This window comes from Phyllostomus discolor, chromosome X, assembly GCF_004126475.2.
Source record: "Phyllostomus discolor isolate MPI-MPIP mPhyDis1 chromosome X, mPhyDis1.pri.v3, whole genome shotgun sequence".
In the NCBI taxonomy this organism is placed as follows: domain Eukaryota; kingdom Metazoa; phylum Chordata; class Mammalia; order Chiroptera; family Phyllostomidae; genus Phyllostomus; species Phyllostomus discolor.
The window spans coordinates 37,782,472-37,809,763 of NC_050198.1; the positions used below are offsets into that span (position 1 = coordinate 37,782,472).

General features: G+C 39.5%; 1 protein-coding gene across 1 annotated transcript in view; it reads left to right on the forward strand.

Moving 5' to 3' along the window:
- F8 (coagulation factor VIII) overlaps positions 1–27,292 on the forward strand; it is a 195,584-nt gene that overhangs the window by 14,853 nt on the left and 153,439 nt on the right. Inside the window, exons 2-5 of the mRNA XM_036016343.1 lie at positions 10,676–10,797; positions 13,367–13,489; positions 19,111–19,323; positions 27,044–27,112. Of these exons, the coding sequence (XP_035872236.1) occupies positions 10,676–10,797; positions 13,367–13,489; positions 19,111–19,323; positions 27,044–27,112 (527 nt within the window). The remainder of the gene's footprint in view (positions 1–10,675; positions 10,798–13,366; positions 13,490–19,110; positions 19,324–27,043; positions 27,113–27,292) is intronic.

The window sequence follows — 27,292 nt, forward strand, 5'->3', positions numbered from 1 at the left end:
CCCCTCCTACCAGCCTGGATGGATGTGCTTTTTTTTTAAATTCCATAGTTGTCAGACTTCCATTCAACTCGATTTCTGACAGTTCTGAATGATGGTTGTTCTATATTTTAAGATTTTATTTATTTATTTACTTTAGGCAGAGGGGAAAGGAGGGAGAAAGAGAGGTAGAGAAAGATCAATGTATGGTTGCCTGTCACATGCCCCATGCTGGGGACCTGGCCAGCAATCCAGGCATGTGCCCTAGACTGGGAATCGAACCAGTGACCCTTTGGTTCACAGGCCAGTGCTCATTCCACTGAGCCACACCAGCCAAGGCATGTTCTATATTTTAGTTGTAATTTTGATGTGGTTGTATAAAGAGGTGAGGCCTATGCCGCCATCTTGACTGGGGTTCAGGAAGCCATATTTTTGTGTCCATGCATAAATTCTCTCCCTGCCTCCATAGACACTTAGCTTGTATCTTGCTAGCACTGCAGTGGCCCATGTAGAGGCTGGCTGATGTTAATTGCTAGTCATTTTGTCCACATTATTGTTATATGCTTCTTCCATGGTAGATGCTCTGTGATGGCATTAACATATGACACGAAGATCTTTCTATTTTATGCCCTTTCACTAATAAGCCTTCATCAGAGATGTCCTTGTCCCTGGATATTCCAGTCTTTTTTTTTTCTCATAGGCCCCTGGCCAGACAGCCAAGCCATTTGCTGCTGTCCATTAGTCTGTATACATTTGAAACTTGGGCCATTTGTCTTTCTGCACAAAGTGGATAAAATCAATAGCAATTGCCAAAGTTTGGCCTTTTGGGGATTTACAACAGTCAATTTTTGGCTCGTACCTGCATATGAAGATATAGCTCAGGATTTTTCTTCCACTAGTGATTGGTAAGCAGGGAACCCCCATATGACCATGGCTGTGATTTGAAGTAGAGATGGCAGTATAACAGGAGTGCACAAGATGTGCCTCTAACAACCTGCTCCTGCAACATGCTGTGCCCCCTGGTCAATGTATATCCCCATTCCTCCCTCCATAAATCAACTCCTTTTACTGGAAGAACTTTCTTATCAGTACTCTGGCCTCTGGCCCTCAGCCAGTACTGAAAGTCATTTGTTGTGGCCTTGGGTTGGCAAAGCTGCTCCTGCTACGTGCTTTCTCGGGTGCCCTGGAAACCCTGGAATGGACTAAAATGCAAGGCTCTCTGGGAGGGGAGGGTGCCTAGAGAGATGGGAACTAAGTCATCTTCACCTTTGCCCCACTCAGTTGGTCTCTGAGAGAGGTCTACTCAAAACAATGCACAATACTGCAACAACAATTTAAATAAAATAATAAAAAAAAAACAATGCACAGATTCAAAGAGCATTTTCAGCCAATCTGCTGCTACATCCCTCGAATGGTGTTAAGGTCTTCCTCTGTGACTGTATACTGGCCAGTTTCCCCGTGTGCTTCCAGGAGTCTCTACTTTATGTAAGTCGTTGCTGTTAGGTGTAGGCCCACCATTTTAAGGCTCACTCAACCCCTTTTGTTTTTTTATGAGGCACTCTCCCTGGTGTCCTCAGCTAATCCTTTCTGCCTTGGTTTTATTGACATTGTCTGGGGCTCACAGAGCCTCCCCCCAGGAGCAGCTGAGTCCATCCCTCTCCTTTTGCCCATTCTGTGTGGTTCATGTTGGGTGTGACTCACGTAGAAGGGTCTGCTCTGTCTGCAATCCGATGTACTTTTATTTTTCACTAGAAGGGTTCAAACACAGGTCTCTGGGCCACACCCCTCATCAAAACTCCAGGGACACAAATTCAGAGACCTATTCATGTTTCACCCTGTTGTGTGCCTGGTTGCATTTTCCCACCCTGCCCACAGTGCTTGATGGTTTGGGTGGGTGGAGGGTAACTGTGTGCTTCACTGAAGAGGTCTTATGACCTCATAGCTGCTTTTTCCTTGTAAAGCACCTTGGTGCATTTCACATGTTCGATAATTCTACGCAGTGTTCTGCCAGTCACATCTGCTGACCTCGGGTGGCAGCATTTGCACAAATTTATAGCTATCAGTGAATTGTCTGAAAGCACATGGAAAAGAATGTTTCTAATCAATATTGTTCAAATATTGATATTTATTTTATCGTATTTCTTTTGTGTTAGTTGTTTTGTTATATACTTATTGAATGAGTGAGGGAATGAACCAGAAATACTTGGTCCATGTGCCAAATGTGTGTTTGCCCTGGTGACATCAGCAGTCAGTCCCCTGATCGTTTTGGGGGGTCCCTTCCTGTCCATCTTGTATGTTCAAACCTTTGAGGTTCACCCTGAGCCTCAGACTTTCTGCTCTCCCCACTGCAGAGGGGCCTGTGAGCTCTGTCAAGGGACAGTTTCTCTAATGCTTCTGAGCTCAGGGGGTATGTGTTGTTATCATGCATCCCTGGGAGGGTCTTGTCCTTACGTTTTTGCCCCCCTCTGAGTACATCTCTGCTTGGCTGCCTTGTTCTGGCAACCCCTCTGCACTGAGTGGTATCCAGGCTGCTCTGACTGTTTTCAGGCCCATGTGTTTGTTGCCTTCTTGATTGATACCTTTGCTGCCACTGTAATCATTAATAGCACCCCCATATTCCCCTCAGAATCTTCCCTTAGCCCTGCCCACAGCCCCATAAACAATTCCTTCATTAAACCTTCCTCCAACTGGCATTTCATTGGCCATCTCTTGTCTCTCTTTGCCACAACACCATCACCCTAACTTCTATCATCTCTCACTTTCCAGTCTGCCTCCACATATTCTGCCCCCTGCTGGTGGTTTTACACAATGCAATCATAATGCTTATCTGATAGCTTGCAACACAGATCCAATCCTTTCACTCTTCACCTAAAAGCCCTGCAGTGGTCACCCAGTATTCTTAAGATAGTGTCCAAACTCCCAATGTTGCCTTTAATTTAAGATCATTGCATTGCCTAAACCCTGTCTACTCTCCAGCTTCATCTCACTCACATTCCCCTTTGCCCTCTCTGCTCTAGCAACATAGTTCATCTTTACTCTTGGTCTGTGCCACACGCCCTTCCTGGGGCCTTTGCACCTGTTGTTCTCCGGCCTACAGTGCTCATTCCCCTCCTACTCTCCTCTTTATCCCTGAGATGTCCTTTGTTTCTCAGCTTAACTGCTACTTACTTCAGGAAAGCTTGCTTCTCTGACCTCCCTGACTTGGTCAGACTCCCCTGCTTAAACACTGAGTATAAGTACCTCCCTTTCATAGTACTTTTCACAACTTTGATTTTACATTTCTTCATGTGATTATTTGGTATGTCTCCACCCCTAGACCTGTAGACTAGAGCTTCTCCGGTCATGAAGCCTGGGAACAGGTTGTTTTTGCACATGGCTGTATCCCTAGTGCCTTGTATACTGTTTGTCCATATTTTTTTTTCTTGAAGAGTAAGTGATTGGATCAGGAGAAAGATGGTGGAATTTATAACCCTGATGGGGAACTGACCTTATGCCAGAAGCCCACATTGTCCATCTGTAATGGGAGTAGAGAATGAAAAGATGCATCCACATTTGGTCAACAAATATTATTTACTATGTATCGAGCACTTAAGATTCATCAGTGAACAAAATGGGAAAAAACCCTGTCTTTGTGCAGGTTTGATGCAGACACCAGCCCACAGTGTCCAAGTCATTACGGATGAAACAAGACATTCACACAGACTACCGAGTCCGGTGGAGAAAAAGGGACAGCATGGCTTTTTTCTCAAGGGAGCAAAAGCCTTGGCCCTGGCCGTGACCAGCCTTTAATGGGTTTCTTGGCACATGCACATTACATGATGGTCCTCATTTACTATGCACAGGTTTGCTTTAGGTGGTTACCTTTTACAGAAAACAAAGGAGCCAATGCCACTAATCACATCACAGAAGAGGGATATTTGCAATAGAAAAGGCAAAAGTGGTTGATCTGGTTACACTCACCCTTGGAAGGTTTAGCATGGATTTTAGGAAGTTACTTTGCAGTAAATGTCCTCAATTCAGGGTGAGGGAGTTTTTTAGAAAGAGCAAGACTCAAAGTGGCCTAGGCACATTGCAGGCCTGAGTTCCCATGGGAGAACTTCACAGGTGTGGTCCTGCATGCTGACTCACACCCCGCTAGTTTTCCACGTGGGTGCTGGGCCACATTTCCCCCTCTCGAGAAGTGGTTCCCTACACAGGTTTGTATTCTGTTGCCAGGAGACAGTCAAAACACATACAAAGAAACAAACCTATCATTTCAATAAAAATAAGTGAAGAAAAAGCATAGTGATGGTAAATAGACTGTTGGTAGGCACTGTTTTTTAAATATATTTTATTGATTATGCTATTACAGTTGTCCCATTTCCCCCTCCCCTCCACCCTACACACCCTCTCCCACTCACATTTCCCCCATTTAGTTCATGTCCATGTGTCATAAGTTCTTTAGCTTCTACATTTCCCATACTATTCTTGCTGTCCCCCTGTCTATTTTCTACCTACCATCTATGCTACTTATTCTCTGTGCCTTTTCCCTCTCTCTCCTCCTCCCACTCCCCAGTTGCTAGCCCTCTATGTGATCTCCATTTCTGTAGTTCTGTTCCTGTTCCAGTTGTTTGATTAGTTTGATTTTGTTTTTGTTTTAGGTGTGTTTGTTAATAGTTGTGAGTTTGCTATTATTTTACTATATATGTTTTTTATCTTCTTTTTCTTAGATAAGTCCCTTTAACATTTCATATAATAAGGGCTTGGTGATGATGAACTCCTTTAACTTGACCTTATCTGAGAAGCACTTGACCTGCCCTTCCACTCTAAATAAAAGCTTTGCTGAATAGAGCAATCTTGGATGTAGGTCCTTGCCTTTCATGACTTGGAATACTTCCTTCCAGCCCCTTCTTGCCTGCAAGGTCTCTTTTGAGAAATCAGCTGACAGTCTGATGGGAACTCCTTTGTAGGTGACTGTCCCCTTATCGCTTGCTGCTTCTAGAATTCTCTCCTGAATTTTAATCTTGGGTAATGTAATTATGATGTACCTTGGTGTGTTCCTCCTTGGGTCCAACTTGTTTGGGATTCTCTGAGCTTCCTGGACTTCCTGGAAGTCTATTTCCTTTGCCAGATTGGGGAAGTTTTCCTTTATTATTTGGCCAAATAACTTTTCCACTTGTTACTCTTCTCCTTCTGGCACCCCTATAATTTGGATGTTGGAATGTTTAAAGATGTCCTGGAGGTTCCTAAGCTTCTCTCTTTTTTTTTTTTTGGATTCTTATTTCTCCATTCTTTCCTGTTTGGTTGTTTCTTTCTTCCTTCTGGTCCACTCTTTTGTTTTGAGTCCCAGTTTCCTTTTCATTGCTATTGGTTCCCTGTGCATTTCCCTTAATTTCTCTTATCGTAGCCTTCATTTTTTCATCTAATTTGTGACCAAATTCAACCAATTCTGTGAGCATCCTGATCACCAGTGCTTTGAACTGTGCATCTAATAGGTTGGCTATCTCTTAGTCACATAAAAGTATGGGCTCTGGCCTTTGATTTGAGCCATTTTTTTGTGGGGGGGGGGTCTGGTCAAGCCTATTACATATGAGGGGCGGAGCCTTAAGTGTTCTCCAGGGCAGGGCAACCTAGTTGCTGGGTTGTGACATTGTATGTGGAGACAGGGTCCAAGAGGAAACAATGGTGCTTGCTCCTCTCTCCATTGGATTTCAGTCCCTTCCACCACTTCCCCCAAGCAAATTAGTTGTTTCTGGTGCTAATCCCCATGTGAGGATTCCCCATGTGAGGCTTGTGTACATTCTAGGACCCCATGAGTCTCTCCAATGCACTCTCCTGTGAGGCTGGAAGTCTCTCCCGGTGCCTCAACCCCCACAGGTGTTCTCAATCAGTGTCCCGAGGTTCTATTTCCCGAAGCTGGGACCCTGGGTTGCACAGTCTGTCTCACTGCTCAATTTCACTTAGTGTATCTGCACTTGAATGTAGCCCAGACAGCCAGGTGCCTTGTGCGCATTGCCACACTTCACAATTGCTGCCTTGCTGGGTCTTCCAGCTGCCTGTGCCCCCAGAGTCCACCCGCTGCGGTCTTGTGCTCGGGATGCCCTATGCACCCGGGATACATTATGCATCTGGCGCCACCACTTTTTTTGCCTCAACCCCTCTCCACCCGGCTGCCCGGCTCCACCCCTCCTACCAGTCTGGATGAATGTATATATTTTAACTCCTTGGTCGTCCGACTTCCATACAGTTCAATTTTCTGTCAGATCTAGTTGTTATCTTGTTTCTAAATTGTTACTGACCTTATTTTGGTTGTGTGAGGAAGCACAGTGTGTCTACCTCTGCCTCCATCTTGGCCAGAAGTGGTAGACACTGTTTTATGGAGGGTAGTCAAGGAAATCTCTGTTGAGGAGCTGACATTTCAGCAAAGACCAGAAACCGTGATTAGATTTGCTAATATGAGTGAGATTCTCTTTTTTTCTCTAGCTCACAGGTTCTTTCTCTACCTTTCTCCCTCTTCTCCTTAATGTTTTACTTAAATTTATTTTATGGTCTTGTGATTCTTGAAGGAACTAAAAATAATAAATTATTTCAAGCCCAATGAATTCTCCAAAGATGATAGATATTTCAGCGTTTCTTTGATCATTTTAAGAGACTTTTGCTGATGTTTTGTTTTAAATTTGTTATTGTTGTGCAATTACACTTATTCCCATTACTCTTCCCCACCTTGCCCACCCCCACTTCCTACAGTCAATCCTCCCTCCCCATATTGTCTTTTTCCATGGGTCCTTTGTACATGTTCCTTGACTTGACCTTTCCATTTCTGTCCCCCATTATCCACCCTCCTCTCTGGTCACTGTCAACTTTTTCTTTATTTCAATGTCTTTGGTTCTATTTTGCTCACCTATTTGTTTTGTTGATTAGGTTCCCCTTATAGCTCAGATGGTATTTGTCTTTCACCACCTGGCTTATTTCACTTAGCCTAATACTCTTCGGTTCCATTCATGCTGTCGTGAAGGGTAGGACTTCCTTCTTTCTGTCTGTTCCATACTATTCCATTGTGTAAATGTACCACAGTTTTTTGACCCACTCATTTACTGATGGGTAGTTAGGTTGCTTTTACCACTTTCCTATTATAAATTATGCTGCTATGAACATTGGGGTGAATAGGTACTTCTGAACTGGTGTTTCAGGATCCTTAGAGCAGTGAATTACCAGGTCAAAAGGGAGTTCCATTTTTAGTTTTCTGAGGGAATCCCATACTGTTTTCCATAGTGGCTGTACCAGTCTGCACTTCCACCAAGTGCACTAGCGTTCCCTTTTCTCCCTATCCTCTTCAACACTTGCTGTCTGTTGATTTGTTTATGATGGCCATCCTGACTTGGTGTGAGGTAATATCTTATTGTGTTTTGAATTTTCATCTCTCCCATGGCTAGTGATGTTGAGCATCCTTTCATGTGTGTATGTCCTCCTTGGAGAAGTGTCTGTTCAGGTCCATTGCCTGTTTTTTCATTAGATTGTTTGTCTTCCTGGTATGGAGTTGTGGGAGATCAAAGCCTTGTCTGAGGAATCATTTGCAAATATAGTTTCCCATACACTTAGTTTTCTTTTCATTTTGCTGGTATTTTCTTTAGCCATGCAGAAGTTTTCTAATTTGATGTAATACAATTTGCTTATTCTTTCCTTTATGTCCCTTGCTCTAGGGGACATATCAGTGAAAATATGGCTGTGTGGAATATGTGAAATTTTCCTGCCTATGTTCTCCTCTAAGACTTTTATGGTGTCACAGTTTATATTTAATTCTTTTATCCATTTTAAGTTTATTTTTCTGTATGGTGTAAGTTGGTAGTCGAGTTTCATATTTTTGCATGTAGTTCCCAACACCATTTGTTGGAGAGGCTATTTTTACTCCATTTTATACTCCTTCTCTCTTTGTTGAATATTAGTAGACTATAGAGACTTGGGTCTATTTCTGGCTCTCTGTTGTGTTCCTTTCATCTGTGTCTGTTCTTATGCCAACACCAGACTGTTTTGATTACCATGCCTTGTAATACAGTTTTATATCAGGTATTGTGATCCTTCTTACTTTGTTCTTCTTTCCCAAAATTCCTGAGGCTTTTTGGGGTTGTTTATGGTACCATATGAATTTTTGAAATGTTCTATACCTGTGAAATGTGTCACTGGTATTTTATTTTCTTTTAAAATTTTAAAAAAGATTTTACATTTTATTTATGTTTATTTTAGCATATTTTATTGATTATGCTAAAAGAGTTGTCCCATTTTTTCTCCCCGTTTTTCTCCTCTGTCGTGTACCCCCCTCCCACCAGCATTCCCCAACCTTAGTTTATGTTCATAGGTCGTACATATAAGTTCTTTGTCTCTCCATTTCCCATACTATTCTTAACCTGCCCCTGTCCATTTTATACCTACCATTTATGCTTCTTATTTTCTGTACATTTTCCCCCGACTCCCTCCCCACTAATAACCCTTCATATGATCTCCATTTCTGTGATTCTGTTCCTGTTCTACTTGTTTGCTTAGTTTGTTTTGTCTGATTTTTTAGGTTCAGTTGTTGAGAGTTGTGAGTTTGTAGTCATTTCACTGTTCACATATTTTATCATCTTGTTGTTCTTAGATAAGTCCCCTTAACATTTCATTTAATAAGGGCTTGGTGATGATGAACTTTAACTTGACCTTACCTGGGAAGCACTTTATCTACCCTTCCATTCTAAATGATGGCTTTCCTGGAGAAAGTGATCTTGGATGTAGGTCCTTGCCTTTCACGATATGGAATACTTCTTTCCAGCCCCTTCTTATCTGCAAGGTTTCTTTTGAGAAATTACCTAATATTTTTATGGGAACTCCTTTGTAGGTAACTGTCTCCTTTTCTCTTTCTGCTTTTAAGATTCTCTCTTTATCTTTAATCTTGGCTAATGGAATTATGATGTGCTTTGCTGTGTGCTTCTTTGGGTCCAACTTGTTTGGGACTCTCTGGGCTTCCTGGACTTCCTGGAAATCTATTTCCTTTGCCAGGCTAGGAAAGTTTTCCTTCCTTATGTTTTCAAATAAGTTTTCAATTCCTTGCTCTTCCTTCTCTCCTTCTGGAACCCCCATGATTTGGATGTTGGAACATTTGAAGTTGGCCCAGAGGTTCCTAAGCCTCTCCTCATTGTTTTGAATTCTTGTTTTTTCATTCTGTTCTGGTTGGACATTTCTTTCTTCCTTCTGGTCCAAATCGTTGACTTGGGTGCCAGTTTCCTTCCTGTTACTGTTGGTTCCCTTTACATTTTCCTATATTTCACTTTGCATAGCCATAAGTTCTTCCTCTGTTTTGTGACCATATTAAACCATTTCTGTGAGCATTTTGATTACTAGTGTTTTGTATTCTGCATCAGATAGCTTGGCTATCTCTTCATTGCTTAATTATATTTTTGTAGTTTTGATCTGTCCTTTCATTTGGGCCATATTTTTTTTTGTCTTGGTGTGCCTGTTATGTAATAAGTGGCAGAGACTTAGGTATTTGCCAGGGTGGGGCAACCCACATAGTAGCATTATGAGGCTGTATGTGGAGGAGGAATCCAAGAGTTAACAATGCCACTTGCTCAGCTCTTGGCTGGCTTTCAGTCACTTTCCCCACTACCTACAAGCAAATTGGGCCCCTTTAGTGCTGATTCCCAGGTGGGTGGGTTTGTGTACATTGTAAGACCCTGTGGGTCTCTCCAATGACCTCTCCTGTGAGGCAGGGAGTTTCTCCTACCACCACAACCCTCACAGGTTTTTACTGCCAGAGCTTTTGAGGCTTTATTTCCCTGCACTGTAACCCTAGGTTGCATGGTCTATCTCATTCCCCAGTTGTTCCTCCTGGTTTATATACATGCAAATGTGGGACCACCTGCTCCTCCAGTCATCACCTTGCCATGAGTCCTCTCTGTCCCGGCTGCCCACCTCCATCCCCTACCAGTCTGGATGAATGTTTCTTCTTTACTCCTTGGTTGTCAGACTTCCATACAATTAGATTTTCTGGTAGTTCTGGTCAATTTTTTGTTTTTAAATTTGTTGTCGTCTTTTTTTTTTTTTTTTGGTTGTGCAAGAAGGGAAAGTGTATCTACATATACCCCCATCTTGTCCAAAATTTTCTGTTATAGTCTGTTTTAAAGATGAAATTGAAGAATGCTGTAGTTGTTGCTTTGGTAAAATATTTTTTTTTAGCTGATTCAGTGTATGGGTATCAATTTTATGATTTATCTTATCACATGGCACCTAAGGTATCAGATGACTTTTAAACACAAGGTTTTGCTTTCATAGATGTTAGGGATTGTATTAGTCAGTTCAGGCTACTATAACAAAACACCATAGACTGGGTTGCTTATAAGCAACAGTCATTTATTTCACACAGTTCTGGAGGGTTGAAGTCCAAGATGAAAGTACTGCTTTGGTATCTGGTAAAGGTCCTTTTCCTAGTTCATAGATGGTCATATTTTTACTGTAACTTCACATGGTAAAATAGGTGAGAGATCTCTCTGTGGTCTCTTTTATAAGGCACTAATCCCATTCATGAGTGCTCTGCACCGAAACATTCAGTCTATAGTAGGAATTCATATACAACTTCCAATTTACTTTAACAGTCAAGGAAAGTGGGGTAGAAACATTACTTCCAGCTCCCTTTCCAAGTGGGTTCAAAGAAAGTCCACTAAAATGATGACTTTTTCCTTTCTTCACGCAGGTTTCCTCCTGGAGTGCAAAAATCTTTTCCACTCAGCACCTCAGTCATGTACAAAAAGACTGTCTTTGTAGAGTTCACAGATCACCTTTTCAACATTGCCAAGCCCAGGCCACCATGGATGGGTAATGAAAACAGTATTGACTGTTTATTATAAAATTAGGTGTCTTATTTCCAAGGGAAGATTTATCAGCCTTGGGCCTGCAGTTGAAGAGAACAGCTGCAAAGGCAATGTTTTTCCTTACTACCATGTCTCAGGGAAATACACTGGCTGAATGTTCTCAATCTTTTTGCTGTACTCTCCTCCTCTGCTTATTCTCTATATACTGGAGTTCCCTGGGTACTGGACCTGAGTTTGTTTTCTTTTCTCTCTACCTTAAATCCATAGATGATCTTGTCCAGTCTCATAGCTTTAAAATAACTCTATGCTAATAACTCTCAAGCTTATATCTTCATTTCAGGCTGCCTGCTTGATACCTTCACTTAGATGTCAAATAAGCATGTAACAAGATATTAAGATGAGACATTTTCTACCTTAGAATTATTGCTTAAAATTATAGGTGACAAACATCTCCAAATTCTACAGAGAGACATCAGCCCATCTATTCAGGACTTGTTCATTCAGGCAGTGGTCCAAAATTGGTTTGGCAACCTTTTGCCCATCACGCACCACCAGCCTATATATAGAAAAGCTAGGAACTTATAAAAGAGCTTAGATTTGAGATTTTTTTGGACAAGATTTTTCATGTTTTATATGTCCCCTGCCCATGAGGGGGGGGAGGCCTCCCCCTCATATCAAGCTATAGTGAGAGAGGCATCAGGAGAATTACTTAGAAGATTTTAAATAGGATCTCTGGAGTTTAGGAGAAACTGACTAGTGCCTGGTTTTATTTGGAAAAAAAACTTTTAAGGCCAGAGTCTTGAGGGAACTTCCCATGAAGTTGTAATAAGGAGAGTAGGCTATAGCAGAAGTTAACTGTACTTCCACTGTTAGGTGTGAAGCCAGGAAGGTCACAGGGCAAGATTTGTGTCTAGAAGACCTTGTCTGAGAGGTCTTCCTTCCAGAGCTAGATGACCCCAACAGAAAAAAAAAAGTTATACGATGTGATTTTACTGCCAGAAACAAGAACTGAGAGGAGAGAGACAAGTGACAGGTGGAGAAGATATATCTCATGCCAGGGAGTGGTGCAGTGGGGTACACATATATTTGAAAGGAGAAAATCTCCAAAGAACTCATATAAATTCCCTAAGAAAGAAAAAGCCAGAATTTCGGCATGTGCCAGAACTAGGGGGTACCAAGGCCACTTTACCACTGCTCCTTCTAAGAAAGATCCTGTCATCACACCTCTTTTTTTATCCTTGTTCTTTTTTCCACTAGTTCCAACCTTAGAGGGTCAAGAGTCAGTAAGGTGAGTGGGGGAGAAGGATTAGGAGACAAAAGTGAAAACCAGTGAAACTTCCAACCAAACAACCTTTTTCCCATTAAGTTTTCTGTGCCAGTCAGAACTTAGCTGGAATAGGGAGGAACCCTTAAATTTTGGGTGAGATAAAAAGTTTGATACTAGAGTGGACTGAACTTATTACCTAAAAATTATACTGTTGATATGTAAAGGTTACTGTAAAAAATTGGAATTGTTCTAATTGCAAGAAAGGGAAATTCCACCTAATGCAATGAAAAATTATGAAAAATAAAGCATTTCGTATTTTAATCCCACTGAATCCAGTTCATTCAATAAATCATTTCTATGTACCCTATACTTAATATGTCTATAAGTCAGGAGTCTTAATTTTTCTCTTAATTTTCTGTATCATAGCCTGACTACCAGTTACACAAACCAAAATCACAGCAGGCACCTCTGGATCCTATCTCTTTTTTTTTTCTATCTCCAACATCCAATCTATCAGCAAGTCTTACTGACTCTTCCTCCAAAACAAGTCCTAAGTCTGCTTACTTCTTTTTTCTTTCATTTTTCTTTTTTTTCCTTACTTCTAATAAATTCTAAATTCCTCCAGACTCCCATGGCCTACAAAGTGCTACATGTTATGTTCCCTGCCTACCTCTATACCCTTATTTTCTGTTACTCCCCTGCTTGTTTCAGCCACATGTATTCAACTAGGTGAAGCTTATTCCTGTCTCAGGTCTTTTGCATTTATTTTATCTGTGTTGAGTGCTCTTCCACCAGATCTTTGCAAATCTTGCTTTTTATTAGTTGTATCTCTGCTAAAATGCTACATCCTCAGAGAGGCCCTTCCTGATGACTATACTTAAAGTATCTTCTACCTCCAGCCTCATCATTTTCTAGCACATTACCATATTTTCTAGTATTTATAACAACCTGGAACTTTCTTGTTTATTACTTTATGTGCTTAATGTCTCTCAAATGTGATCTCCATGATGTCTTACTGACTACTGCATCTCTAGCCCCTAGGACAGTTTCTAGAATATAGTAAGAACTCAATTAATATTAGTTAAATGAATGAATGCATTGAATGAATTGCCAGAACTCTGTCCTCAGAACAACCATGAGGTTGAGCTGGTGATAGAAGTTTCTACATTCATTCATTTAACTACTTTTTATCAATAATCATAAGGGCATGCTTCTCTACTGTGACTTTGGCCATGACTTTCATAACAACAGGTTTTCTGGAGTGACACCACCGAAGTGACCTTTGGGAACCATCTCATTCTTGCAGGTCTGCTGGGTCCTACCATCCGGGCTGAGGTTTATGACACAGTGCTCATTACACTTAGAAACATGGCTTCTCATGCTGTCAGTCTTCATGCTGTCGGTGTATCCTACTGGAAAGCTTCTGAAGGTGAGTCAAATGTCCTCCTATTGTATTGTTATCTAGGTATAGAAGAGTATTGAGTATAAGGTCATGCAACTAGTGAATAGTAGAATTAGGATTCAAACCTAGGCCCATTTCATGAAATTAAGAATATTGTCATTTTAGTCTCATCCCCAAAGTTTTGACTTGGTCCTCTGTTTTTCCATAGGGAGCCAGGCCACAGATTCTAAAATTCCCACTTCATCTGCCTTCCTATGCCCAGGAAACTTCCTAGGGAAAAGTCAAGACTCATGGTATAAAGTTTAAACAGAATTCTCCTTCTTCCTTAGATTCTGACTTTTCAGATATTTCCTCTCCTTCCCCTACTCTAAATTTCTAAATATGGATGCCACCATGTGATGAGAGCCAAATAACAGAAGCACAAGCTGACCTTGTTAAAACAAACAACCTGTTTGGCCAAAGTCCCCACTTCACCTATCTTCTCCTTAAACTTCATAGTGCAGGAAGGGAGTGAAGAGGGTGCCACAATCAACTATGATATTGTCCAGATAGATCTTAACATATATATATCAAGAAGATTCCAGGAAATCATTAATAAAGTATTGGAGCACATGCCCTTTGTTTCACAGCCTAACTGTGCTTACATATTGATCAATTTCTCATTCTGCAATTGGAAGGCCTTAATTTTCTGGATTGCACTCATGTGGCCAGGGCCGACCTGGATTGGGGGAAGGAGACAGGACGGGGTAGGTTATATAGAGGAAAAGTTATCCCAGGTTCAGGCTAGAGCCTGGCTGGCTATTTCCATGAGGCTTATCCACTTGTGAGTTTCTAGAACAAATCTAGGGGCATTTTAGAGAGGCCAGGGTTCTCACAATTTTGCAACTAGGGACTCAGCATAGAGATGACTCTTTTCTATCCCAATCCAGGTAAGGTCTGGAAAAATGGACCATCTACTCTCTTACAGGGGCATCTACAGTGTTTCTTCCCAGGAACAACACAGTGAGGTGATGGCTTTATGCCAATGTGATTTATGGTCCCATCATAAGCCTTTATATTTTTATATTATGATCCACAAGGTTATGGCCTTCTTATACTAATCTGGGGGTTCCAGATGGTTAAGTAAATCTATGATGATATTGAATGTCATTTTATATGTTTGTTGATATCTTTCAATATTTTTTGGTAAAGTATTTGATCAAGTGTTGAAGTGTTTGTCCTGCTGAAAACAAATGAGTTGTTTATCATTTTCTTCTTGATTTGTAGAGGTACATTATATATTCTGACTATAAATCTAATGACAGATATAAATATTTGATTATCTTTTTCTAGTCTGGGGTTGAATTTTAACTCTTAATTTTTTTGTAAACAGAAGTTCTTAATGAAGCATGGACGTTCAACAGTTAATGAAACACAAAAATTTATCTCATTTACCTTTTATTTTAGAGCTTTGTGTCCTGTTTAAGGCATTTGCCTGCCCCAAAGTCATGCAGAGTTTCTTCTATGCTTTTCTCTAGAAGTTTTTATTGTTTTGCCCATCACATTTAGGTCTGTGATTCATCTCAATTTAATTTTTGTTTATAGCTACCTCATAGCATTTTTAAGCAGCTTTATTGAGGTACAAATTAAATACCACAAAATTTACCCATTTAAGGTAGTTTGATGACTTTTAGTAAATTTAGACAGTTGTGTAGTCATCAGCACAATCCAGCTTTATGATACTTCTGGCACTTCAAGAAGTTCTCTCTTTGCAGTTCAAGCCTCATTCCTGCTCCCAGTCCCAGGCAACCACTGATATTCTTTGTATCTCTATGGTTTTGCAAGCCTGTCATTTTTATCTCCCAAGCCAACTCTGATAAAGTGTATTACTGTTCAGCAAATAGTCATCCCCTACCCTAGAGTAAAAGGAGTACATTTCCCCACCATATTGATGTTGGGCTTAGTCATATGATGTGGTTTGGCTAATAGAATCTAAAAGCACATGGTTTAATGAAGATAGTTCACATGAAGTGTCTGTAAAAGGAGCCAGAGCTGAAAAACTTTGAGGGAGATCTGAAGGATAGCATGGGGACATGCAGCTAAAGAAGTATCAACACAAAGTTGCTGAGTAGACATCAGGCAAAGGATAAATAGTTGAAGGCACCAGAGATTAGGGTGGAGTATCCCCTAAAGCACAGCATTTGGATTGTGTTGGAACAGTTGTTCCCAGGGGTCACTAAACGGTGGCCCTCTAAGATTGAGACCAACAAAAATCTCTGGCATGTGGGCTCAGAAAGTGTTGCAACTCCTACTGGGCAAAGGAATTTGGGATGTCTGAGCAAGCTAGCATCCAGGAGCCTAGGCTAGGCCAGGGGCAAGGCTGACCCACCAGCTGCAGGGGGTTAAATAGAGAGTTATCTAGGACAGACAGTGCAACAGAAGCTAGGCAGAGGGAGGATGCAGATAAAAGGCCATAGACATACATCAGAGGACACAAAAGGATTAGGATTGGGGTGGAAGGTGGAGACATGATTCCCATGGCCACTAACCACAAGGTCTTTGTATAAAGTACCCAACAATCTTGGTAACTGAGAGTACATTGCTTGTTGAGACACCTGTCAGCTTCAAAACACAATGGTTTCTCATTTTCATAATGCCCTGGTGTGGTGGTTTTAAAACATGGTAGCAGGTACCTTGATATACCTCCCATTGAAAGTGGGAATCTATATTCTTCCCCTTTAGTCTGTCAGTGGGCTTGTAAGTGCTTTGACCAATAGTGTATGGCAGAAGTGATGCCGTGTGACTTCTGAGGCTGAATCATAAAAGAACATGCTTCTTCTAACTTGTTTGTAAAAACTCTTGGAATCCTGAGATTCCATGTAGGAAGCCTTAGTCCCCAAGGTTCCCATACTGTGAGAAAGCTAAAATCAAATAGAAAGGCCATGTGTAGATGCTCTGGTCGACAGTCCTAGCTGAATCCAGTTTTCAAGTCATTGTAGCCCAGTACTAGATATGTGAGTGAAAAAAGCCTCCAGATGATTCCATTCTTCAGCTATTTGAGTTATGCCAGGTGATGCCCTGGACATCATGGAGCAGAGTGACCATTTTGCCTGTGTCCTGTCTGAATTCTTGACCCATAGACCAGTGAGCATAATAAAATAGTGGCTGTTTACACCACTACATTTAGGATGGTTATTCAGTTTTCCCAACAGGAAATCCCATGATTTCCTACTCAACTTTTCTCTTTTCATTGTGTGTCTCAAACCCAAAAGCACTTAAAAAGACTTTTACTGGCTCAAGGGATAAAATGGCTTCCTTTCAGAAGTGGATTTCTGTTTTTTCAGTACACTCCTTAGGTTATCTTCCATGCACAAGGCACATTGGAAGCAGACAGTCAGACTCCCTGAACTCTCAAATGTGTGAACAGTACTTTTCCTTGTATAATAGAAGATGAAAATTATACAAAACACATTCTACTTAGAATATTTGCAGGTGGCTGATGTATAAATTCAGAAAAGACCTATGGAGGCAGAAATCTTTCAAACACAATACACATAAGTAGATATGTAAACTCTAAGGGCTGTGCACAGTACTTTTTCCCAAGCACCACTTACTCCACTTGCTCTTCACAATCAACTTTGTCTTCATTAAAGGATACAAATTGTTATTAGCAGCTTGTATAGCCCCTGAAATTTCAAGTTCAAGCCTTCAACATTTTGAGTATCATCTATTTTTTCAGCTCTCATTCTCTTACTGCCCACTTCAACAACTCTTCATTCTCATTTAGACCTACCATCCACCAATCCTACATTTTTTTCACCATCACTTTGCCCCTTAATTTTTCATTTCCCTCCTTGTGCAGTTTAGATGCCCTGGCTCATCATGACCATGGTTCCCTTACATGCAATCTCATGTTCCTGACCTCCTTGATCTCAACTGTGTTCACTTGGCTAAACCTCTACCCTGGCTAAATCTGTTCATCACCTATTCTGCTAGCCATCAAGTGAATAGCATACTTCCAATAAAAATCACACAATCAAATGGGGTTGTATCACTAAGTTCATAATATCTTACCTCACGTTGTTCCACAGCCCTGCCTGACCATCCTAATGCTACATTTCTCCTAGTCTGTTCACTGTCCTTCTCCCCAAGAAAGCTATACTGTTTCACACATTCTTGGCCTCTCATCAAAACTCTTAATACCCCTCTCCCAACCTTAGTATTAAGAAAAATGGTATTATTTTCTTAATTAAATATTTTAAACAAAGAAAATTATAGGAAATAATATTGCAAACAAACATGTGCCAATCACCTTACTTTGTCAAAACTTAACATTTGGCCATCTTTGCTTAATTTAACATTATAGATATAGTTGAAGCCCCTTCTGTATCCCTCCATGATCCCCACTCCCAATCCAAACATATCCACTATCTAGAACTTGATACTGACCCATGATCACATAGACAGATGAACCACATCCTCCATCCCCAGATGCCAACTAGGTTTTTTTAAATGTCCACCAAGGTTTTCCAAGCACAGGTATTGGTTTGCTGTTGCTTCTTGATGAAACCAGTTGTCCCTAATCCCCATTGGAGGGGTTTTCCCTATACCCCAGATAAGCTGACTTTATAGTGGGGACCACCCACCTGGACTTCGGGGGTGGCCTTTGGCTGCAAAGAATCTGTAGTAAAAATATTGGCAGAACAAGGGCAGTACACAGGTCGCTTGCACTGCTATGTTGGAGATGGTGTATAAATGTTGTGAGACAAGATGGGGGTACAAATGAAGAGCACCCTGGATGCTTTTGCTACTGTGAAACTTCAGAGACCATTATAAAGCTATGGTTAGTTACTAGAAAAATGTTTCAATAGAAGCAATAGAAGACTTAGATGCAATGACACTTCATTAGCAATGAACACATATAGTGCTCAGTTTACAATAGAAGTATCAGGCTAAGCCAGGGTTCAAATTTAACATTTTTAAAGACAAGACAGACAGAATATATCTGCCCCTTATGTGATCTGCCCCTCTAGAGAGAACCAAGTTAAAAACATTTTTAAAAATCTCTGTATCTAGCCCTGGCTGGTGTTGCTCAATTGATTGAGTACCAGCCTGCAAATCAAAGGGTCTCTGGTTCTATTCCTGGCCAGGGCACATACCTGGGTTGCCAGCCAGGTCCCCAGTTGGGACACATGAGAGGCAACTACACATTAATGTTTCTCTCCCTCTCTTTCTCCCTCCCTCCCTCCCCTTCTCACCAAAAAGAAATAAAATCTTTTTAAAAAAAATCTCCGTATCTTCTCCTTCCCTGATCCTCCCCAGTGTTTACTAAACAGTTTGGGGCAAAGTACATACCCAATATGCGTCTGTTGAGTTAAACTGATGTCAATTAGGTTAAAATATACAATAATAAAAGCAAATAATTGGTTAGGTAGAGTGTGGAGGTCTCATTGAGAAACACTCACCACTTGTGTTTGTATTAGTGGCCTAGAACTCCCCTGGAATACATGAGGCTTCTCCCCGTTTGTAACTGCTGCTTGTTGGTCTTCTAAATTAAGTTGCAGAAAGTCTGTTCCTTATGTGGAGTCTACTGGTGATGATAAACTTGATATGTTTCCCTGAGTGAACAATGGGCATAAAAAGGACAATTTTATGCATTCTTGCTTTAGGTTCTGAATATGAGGATCAGACCATTGAAAGGGAGAAGGAAGATGATAAAGTCATCCCTGGCGAAAGTCACACCTACGTCTGGCAGGTCCTGAAAGAGAATGGTCCAATGGCCTCAGACCCACCATGTCTCACCTACTCCTATTTTTCTCATGTAGACCTGGTGAAAGACCTGAATTCAGGCCTCATTGGAACCCTGCTGGTTTGTAGAGAAGGTAAGTGTAAGAAAGGATAGGAATGAGAGAAAATAAGAAGGGAAGTATCTGGGTCTATCAATGAAAGATAGCATTTATGTTCTTTAATCTGAAAGAGGCTCCTTTTCTCTAGCATCATGCTCATAAAAAGGAGAATAGTCCAGTTTTTTAAAGGAGCAAATGCCATCCTATGCTGCCATACTGTACTTTCACGGTCAATAAAAGCCAACTTTTGAATTATGTCTCTCTTCTCAAACCACTGCTGCTTTCCACTTCAAATATCCTGTGGACTGTCCCAGCAGTGCCTTTTGTAAATTTTGTGTTAGGTTTCTTGAAAGCTTCATGAAGGTAGGCATGTCCAAGTGTGTGATCATTGGTGTATAGACTACTTTGGGAAGTTAGTCTGTCATCTCTAACCCAAAAGCATATAAAAATCTGAGAAAGTAAGCATTTATTTATGTTTATAAGTTGTTATTTTTAAAATAATCTTAATTTTAATTGTCTTCTTTTAATTTATAGTTTCATACTATAAACTAAATTACAGAATAAATGTTATATAATCTATTTTAATCCTAAATTTTTAATGGTGAAATCAGCTCCACCAGTTTTATTTTGTCCCAGTTATGAATCTGGGAAGTTATGGGAAGATATGGTACTACCTATCCCTACACTTTTTTAAAATAGATTTTATTGATTATGCTATTACAGTTGTCCCATTTTTTCTCCCCTTTATTCCCCTCCATGCTGCACCTTCCCTGCAACCAGCATTCCCCCCACCTTAGTTCATGTCCATGGGTCATACATATAAGTTCTTTGGCTTTTCTATTTCCCATACTATTCTTAATCTGCCCCTGTCTATTTTCTACCTACCATTTATGTTTCTTACTCCCTGTACCTTTTCCCCCATTCTCTCCACTGATAACCCTCCATGTGATCTCCATTTCTATGATTCTGTTCCTGTTCTACTTGTTTGCTTAGTTTGTTTTTTTTTAGGTTCAGTTGTTGATATTTGTGAGTTTGTAGTCATTTTACTGTTCATATTTTTGATCAGTTTCTTTTTCTTAGATAAGTCCCCTTAACATTTCATTTAATAAGGGCTTGGTGATGATGAACTCCTTTAACTTGACCTTATCTGGGAAGCACTTTATCTGCCCTTCCATTCTAAATGATGGCTTTCCTGGAGAAAGTGATCTTGGATGTAGGTCCTTGCCTTTCACGATATGGAATACTTCTTTCCAGCCCCTTCTTATCTGCAAGGTTTCTTTTGAGAAATTACCTAATATTTTTATGGGAACTCCTTTGTAGGTAACTGTCTCCTTTTCTCTTTCTGCTTTTAAGATTCTCTCTTTATCTTTAATCTTGGCTAATGGAATTATGATGTGCTTTGCTGTGTGCTTCTTTGGGTCCAACTTGTTTGGGATTCTCTGGGCTTACTGGACTTCCTGGAAGTCTATTTCCTTTGCCAGGATAGGAAAGTTTTCCTTCCTTATGTTTTCAAATAAGTTTTCAATTCCTTGCTCTTCCTTCTCTCCTTCTGGAACCCCCATGATTTGGATGTTGGAACATTTGAAGTTGGCCCAGAGGTTTCTAAGCCTCTCCTCATTGTTTTGAATTCTTGTTTTTTTTTTTTTTTTTCATTCTGTTCTGGTTGGATGTTTCTTTCTTCCTTCTGGTTGAAATCATTGACTTGGGTGCCAGTTTCCTTCCTGTTACTGTTGGTTCCCTTTACATTTTCCTATATTTCACTTTGCGTAGCCTTAAGTTCTTCCTCTATTTTGTGACTATACTTAACCATTTATGTGAGCATCCTGATTACCAGTGTTTTGAACTCTGTACCTGATATGTTGGCTAGCTCTTCATCACTCAGTTCTATTTTTGTAGTTTTGATCTGTTCTTTCATTTGGGCCATATATTTTTTTTTGTCTCAGCATGTCTGTTATGTGGTAAGTGATGGAGCCTTAGGTATTCACCAGGGCAAGATAACCCATGTAGCTGCATGGGCACTGTATGTGGGGGAGGGTTCCAAGAGGAAACAATGCCACTTGCTTGGCTCTTGGCTGGCTTTCAGTCACTTCTCCTGCTACCCACAAACAAATTGGGCCCTTCTGGTGCTGATTCCCAGGTAGGTGGGCTTGTATACCTTTAGGACCCTGTAGGACTCTCCAACAGACTCTCCTGTGAGGCTTGGATTTTCTCCCACCACCACAACCCTCACAGGTTTTTACTGCCAAAGCTTTTGAGGCTTTATTTCCCTGTGCTAGAACTCTGAGTTGTGTGGTCTGTCTCGCTCCCCAGTTGTTTCTCCCATTTTATCCACACCCAAATGTAAGACTGCGCAGTCTGCCAGCCATTGCCTTGCCTGCCCTGGTCTGCCAGTCACCACCTCACTGGCACTGGTTTGCTGCCTTGCACCACATCCTCTCTGCCCCAGCTGCCTGTTTCTGTCCCTCCTACCAGTTTGGAGAATGTTTCTTCTTTAACTCCTTGGTTGTCAGACTTCCAATAGTTTGATTTTCTGTCACTTCTGGGTTTGTTTGTTTGTTTGTTTGTTTGTTTTTTAAATTTGTTGTTGTCCTTCTTTTGGTTGTTTGAGGTAGCAAAGCATATCTACGTATGCCTCCATCCTCCCCATAAGTTTAATAGTCTTAAATTCTCATTGAAGCATAGAATATAATAGTGGTTGCCAGAAGGTGGGGTAGAAAAAAATGGGGAGTTGGTATTTAAAAGGTATGGTGTTTCAGTTATTTTAGATGAGTCAGTTCTAGAGATTTGCTTTACAACAGTTTGTATAGTTAACAATATGATATTGTCATAAACAAAGCAACAAACAACAAGTGTTGGAGAGGATGTGGAGAAAGGGGGTCCCTAGTGCACTGTTGGTGGGACTGCAGACTGGTACAACCACTATGGAAAGCAGTTTGGAACTTCCTCAGAAAACTAAAAATGGATCTGCCTTTTGACCCAGAAATTCCATTGCTGGAACTCTATCCTAAGAACACTAAAACACCAATACAAAAGAACCTTTGCACCCCGATGTTCATAGCAGCACAATTTACAATAGCTAGGTGCTGGAAGCAACCTAGATGCCCATCAGTAAATGAATGGATCAAAAAACTATGGTACATTTACACAATGGAATTCTATGCAGCAGAAAGAAAGAAGGAGCTCATACCCTTTGCAACAGCATGGATGGAGCTGGAAAGCATTATGCTAAGTGAAACAAGCCAGGCAGTGAAAGACAAATACCACATGATATCACCTTTAACAGGAATCTAAACAACAAAACAAAACAAAAAAAAACTAGCAAAATATAACCAAGGACACTGAAATAGGGGATAGTTTGACAGTGGCCAGAGGGGAGAGAAGAGGGAATTTCAGGGGGGAATGGGTAGGGTTTACAGGAACAAATTTGGAGGACACATGGACAAAACCTAGGGGTGGGGGGGAATGGGGGGAAGGGGGGAGGGTTGGGTGGGTGAGCTGGAATGGGAGTAGGGGGGAGAAAACTGTACTTGAACAATGATTAAAATTAAAAAAGAGATATCATTAAAAAACAACAATATGATATTGTACACTTCAAAATGTTTTAAGAGGGTAGATCTCATATTAAATGGTCTTAATACCCTCTCCCTCTCCCTCTCCCTCTCCCTCTCTCTCTCTCTCCCTCTCTCTCTCTCTCAGAGGCACAAGGAAACCCTAGGAGATACTGGATATGCCTATTACCTTGATTTGGTGATGGTAATCAAGGGGTGTTTTCCTGTGTCCCAATTCATCAAATTATACACATTAAATATGTGCAATTCTTTGTATATCAATTATATCTCAATAATGCTGTTAAAATAAATTGCATTCTATATACTATCAATTAATAACTGGAAATCAAAATTTAAAAATGAATAATATTTGCAATAGCTCAAAAAATCTAAAACTTAGGTAAATGTAACAAAACATATACATGTGTAGTAAAAACTACAAAGTACTGGTGAAAGAACTGAAACAGACTTAAATAGAAAGAAATACTGTTTTTGAGGGTTTTCAGGAACAATTATAAAGGACATATGGACAATAACAAGGGGGGTGGAAACAGGAGAGGGAGGTGGGGAGGGCTGGGGTGGTGGTGGGGAAGGCAGAAAACTATCCTTGAACAACAATAAGAAAATGTTAAAAAATATTAACTGTAAAAAATAACATAAATAAAAACAAAGTACAAAAATAAAAATAGAAATACTGTTTTTGAACTGTAAGATGCAACATAGTGAAATCCTCAATTCTCCCCAATCTATATATTTTTAAATATTTTATTTATTGATTTTAGAGAAAGAAAAGGAGGAACAGAGGGAGTGAGGGAAAGAGAGAGAGAGAAAGAGAGAGAGATTTGTTGTTCCATTTATTTATGCATTCATTGGTTGCTTCTTGTATGTGCCCTGACTGGGGATCAAACCCTGAACCTTGGTGTATTGGGACAATGCTCTAACCAACTGAGCTATAATTTTAATCAAAATCCCATAATGATGTGTTTTTTTTGTAGCTATAGAGAGCTGATTTTGAAATTTATATGGGAAGGCGAAAGTACTAGATTAGCTAAAATGATTTTGAAAAAGAAGAATAAATTTAGGAGAATAATTCTACTCCATTTTACAACTTACTGCAAAACTGCATTAATCATAACATGTATTGGTTAATGGAATAGACTCATAAATTAATGGAACAGAATAGAGTCCAGAAACAGATCCACATAAGTATGCCCAATTGATTTGGTATGAAAACCATTCAATGGAGGAAGGATAGACTTTTCAACAAATGGTGTTAGAAAAATTGGACACCTATATGCAACAATTCTAAGCCTTACTACTTATACAAATATTAACTCAAATGGATTGTAGATACAAATGTAATATGTAAAACCATAAAATTTTTAGGAAATATAACAGAAAAATATTCATGATCTGGGGTTAGGAGAAGGGTTCTGAGAAGACACTAAAAACATCATTTATTAAAAAATTGATAAATTTGACTTTATTAACAGTAATAACTTGTTTTGTAAAAGAATGAAAAAAACAAACTACAGATTGAGAGAAAATATTTGCCAATCACATATCTGGCAAGGGACTTATATTCAGAATATATAATGTGCTTTCAAATCTCAACAATAAGAAAAAAAACAACCTATTTTTTTAAATGAGCAAAAGATTTGAATAGATACTTTACCAAGGAAGATATACAAGTGGCAAATAAGTATGTGAAAAAATGCTCAATGTCATTAACCATTAGAAAAATGCATATTAAAGCCACAGCAAAATACTGCTATATACCTATTAGAATAGCTAAAATAACAATTTTAAAATTATCAAATATGCTGGCAAGAATGCAGAATGACATTGTTCATGGGAATTCACAGTGGTAATGCCACTCTGGAAAACAATTTAATACTGTGATATATGATTTAAAATAAAATATATGTATTTGACCTTCATCCCATTCCTGGCAGAGTTCCTGAAACCCTTGTAACATCCTATGATGATAGTGATAAATGTATCCTTTGTCACAATAATGAGGTGACTTTTTGGAAAATACCTAAGGTTGGAAGTTGGTTGCCAGTGGAGCCAACCATGTAATTAGAGGGTTGAAACTTTCAGTCCCACTTGCATGATGGGGTGGAGGGGATAGAGATTGAGTCTAATTGCCAATGGCCAGTAATTTAATTAATTATGCTTATGTAATGAAGCCTCTATAAAAACCTAAAACCTAAAAACCTAAAAACCTAAAAGAACCTTGCAAAACCTGGCAAGCTTCCTGGTTGGTGAACATCTAAAGGTGCTCTGAAAGTGATGCACCTAAAGAGGACATAGAAACTCTCCTCTCTTTTTCCTATGCATATCTTCCCTATGCATATCTCCCATCTGGCTGTTTCTGTTATAATCTTTTATAATAAACTGGTAATCCAGTATGTAATATGTGTCTCTGAGTTCTGTGAGCCAATCTAAAAAATTAATGGAACCCAAGGTGGGGTCACTGGAACCTCTGATTTATAGCCGATTGATCAGAAGCACAGGTGACAACCTGGACTTGCAGTTGGCATCTGAAGTGATAGAGGGAGGGCTGTCTTGTAGGACTGAGTCCTTAACCTGTTGGGTCTGATGCCAACTCCAGGAAAATATGTCAGAATTGAGTTAAATTGTGTGACACCCGGTTCATGTCCCAGAATTACTCAATGTTGGGGAAAAACCCACACACACTGAAATTGGTATCAGAATTGTAGGCAGTGTCTTATAAAGTTAAATATAAACTTTATTTCCATTCCTTAGTATTTACCCTAGAGAAATGAAAGCTTAGCCTTCATATAAAATCTGTATTTGAATGCTCACTGCAGCTTTATTTGTAATAGCCAAAAATTGGAGACAACCTAAATGTTCTTCAGTAAGTGAATGGTTAACCAAATTGTAGTACATCCATACCACAAACTACTACCCAGAAATAAAATAAATATAGTATTGATACATGCAACAAAATGGATGAATCTCAAAGACGTCATACCAAGTAAAAAAGTCAGATTCAAAAGCTTATATATTGTATGGTTCCATTTATATCACATTCTCAAAAATGGAACTATATAGTGTATATGTATACTCCAGTATATACACATACACATACTGCATGTATGACTTAAAGGGATAGAAGGAGGGAATTTGGGGAGCTTTTGGAACTGTTCTGTATCCTGGTGGTGGTAGTTCACCAAAAAGTGAAAGTCAATTCCACTATATGATAATTTAAAAAATAAAATAAGAAGAATTAAAATGTTTTCTTCTTTTAAAGGCAGCTTTGAATGTATTTTAAATTTGTATGAGTAAGTAACTTTCTTTGTCCAATAAAACTTTTACTTTCCAAGCATCAAGGGTACAAGAGAGACAAAAAGGGACTATCATAAGCAAAAACCTTGCTACTTGAAATAAGCTTTCAAAGAAAACTTTTCAATACAGTGAAGAAATACAATGTTAAGAATTAACAACCAACAAATTCAACCTATGAAAGCATGAAGCAAGCTCATTTTTAACATTAACTATTTTAAATATTGATGTACATGGTGTTCATTTAAAGTGTGACTATGGTATTTAATATGGACAGCTGTTATTTTGCTCATAACTTTTTGTTTATTTATAACTGCAGGAGTAAAAAAATGTTAAAACATAATACAAATTCTCTACATTAATTGCTTATAGGTACATTTTCCATGAATAGTGTGTATTGTTTCTATAATTTTTCTTTTCCTCTTTTATACTTGCTCTGAACACATACATATACACAGGGTGGGGCAAAAGTAGGTTGTAAGCACAGGAAGCACAGTTTATTCTTTTATTACTTATTAATTATTGTATTGTTTTCCATATAAATAACTATAAACCTACTTTTGCCCCACCCTGTAAATAAGATATGATTATATGGCTTATATTTTATGTGTCTTTTTAATTTCATATTTTAATAATTATTCTTATTGTATTTTATAAAAGTAGTGGTCTACAACAAATTTGAAATTAAAAAAGAGGTCTTTACCCTAAATAGTTTTAGAAGCAATGATAAAGGAGACCTGTCATCAAACAAATGATGTTATGGTAAAGTTAACAGAAGACAAAGGACTATATTCATGTTTACTTTTAAGCTGTTGATGGAGTAATGTCTCTTCTTAGTGTCAATTTGCTATAAAAGGATTTTTAATAGAAGGTAAATGCTCTCACTTCTTTTGCAGGAAGTTTGACCAGAGAAAGGACACAGACCTTGAATGAATTTGTACTACTTTTTGCTGTATTTGATGAAGGTTAGTGAGCTGCAATCTGAATGTTGGGCTCCTGAAAGAAAATAAATATATTAATTTATTCTGATACTTGAGATGAGAGCTGCAGTTGTTCAGAGGAAGTGATTATAAAAGATCATAAACTACATTACTATTCAGGAATGAAGGAGATGCAAATGATAATGAGTGCCCCCTCCTCAAATG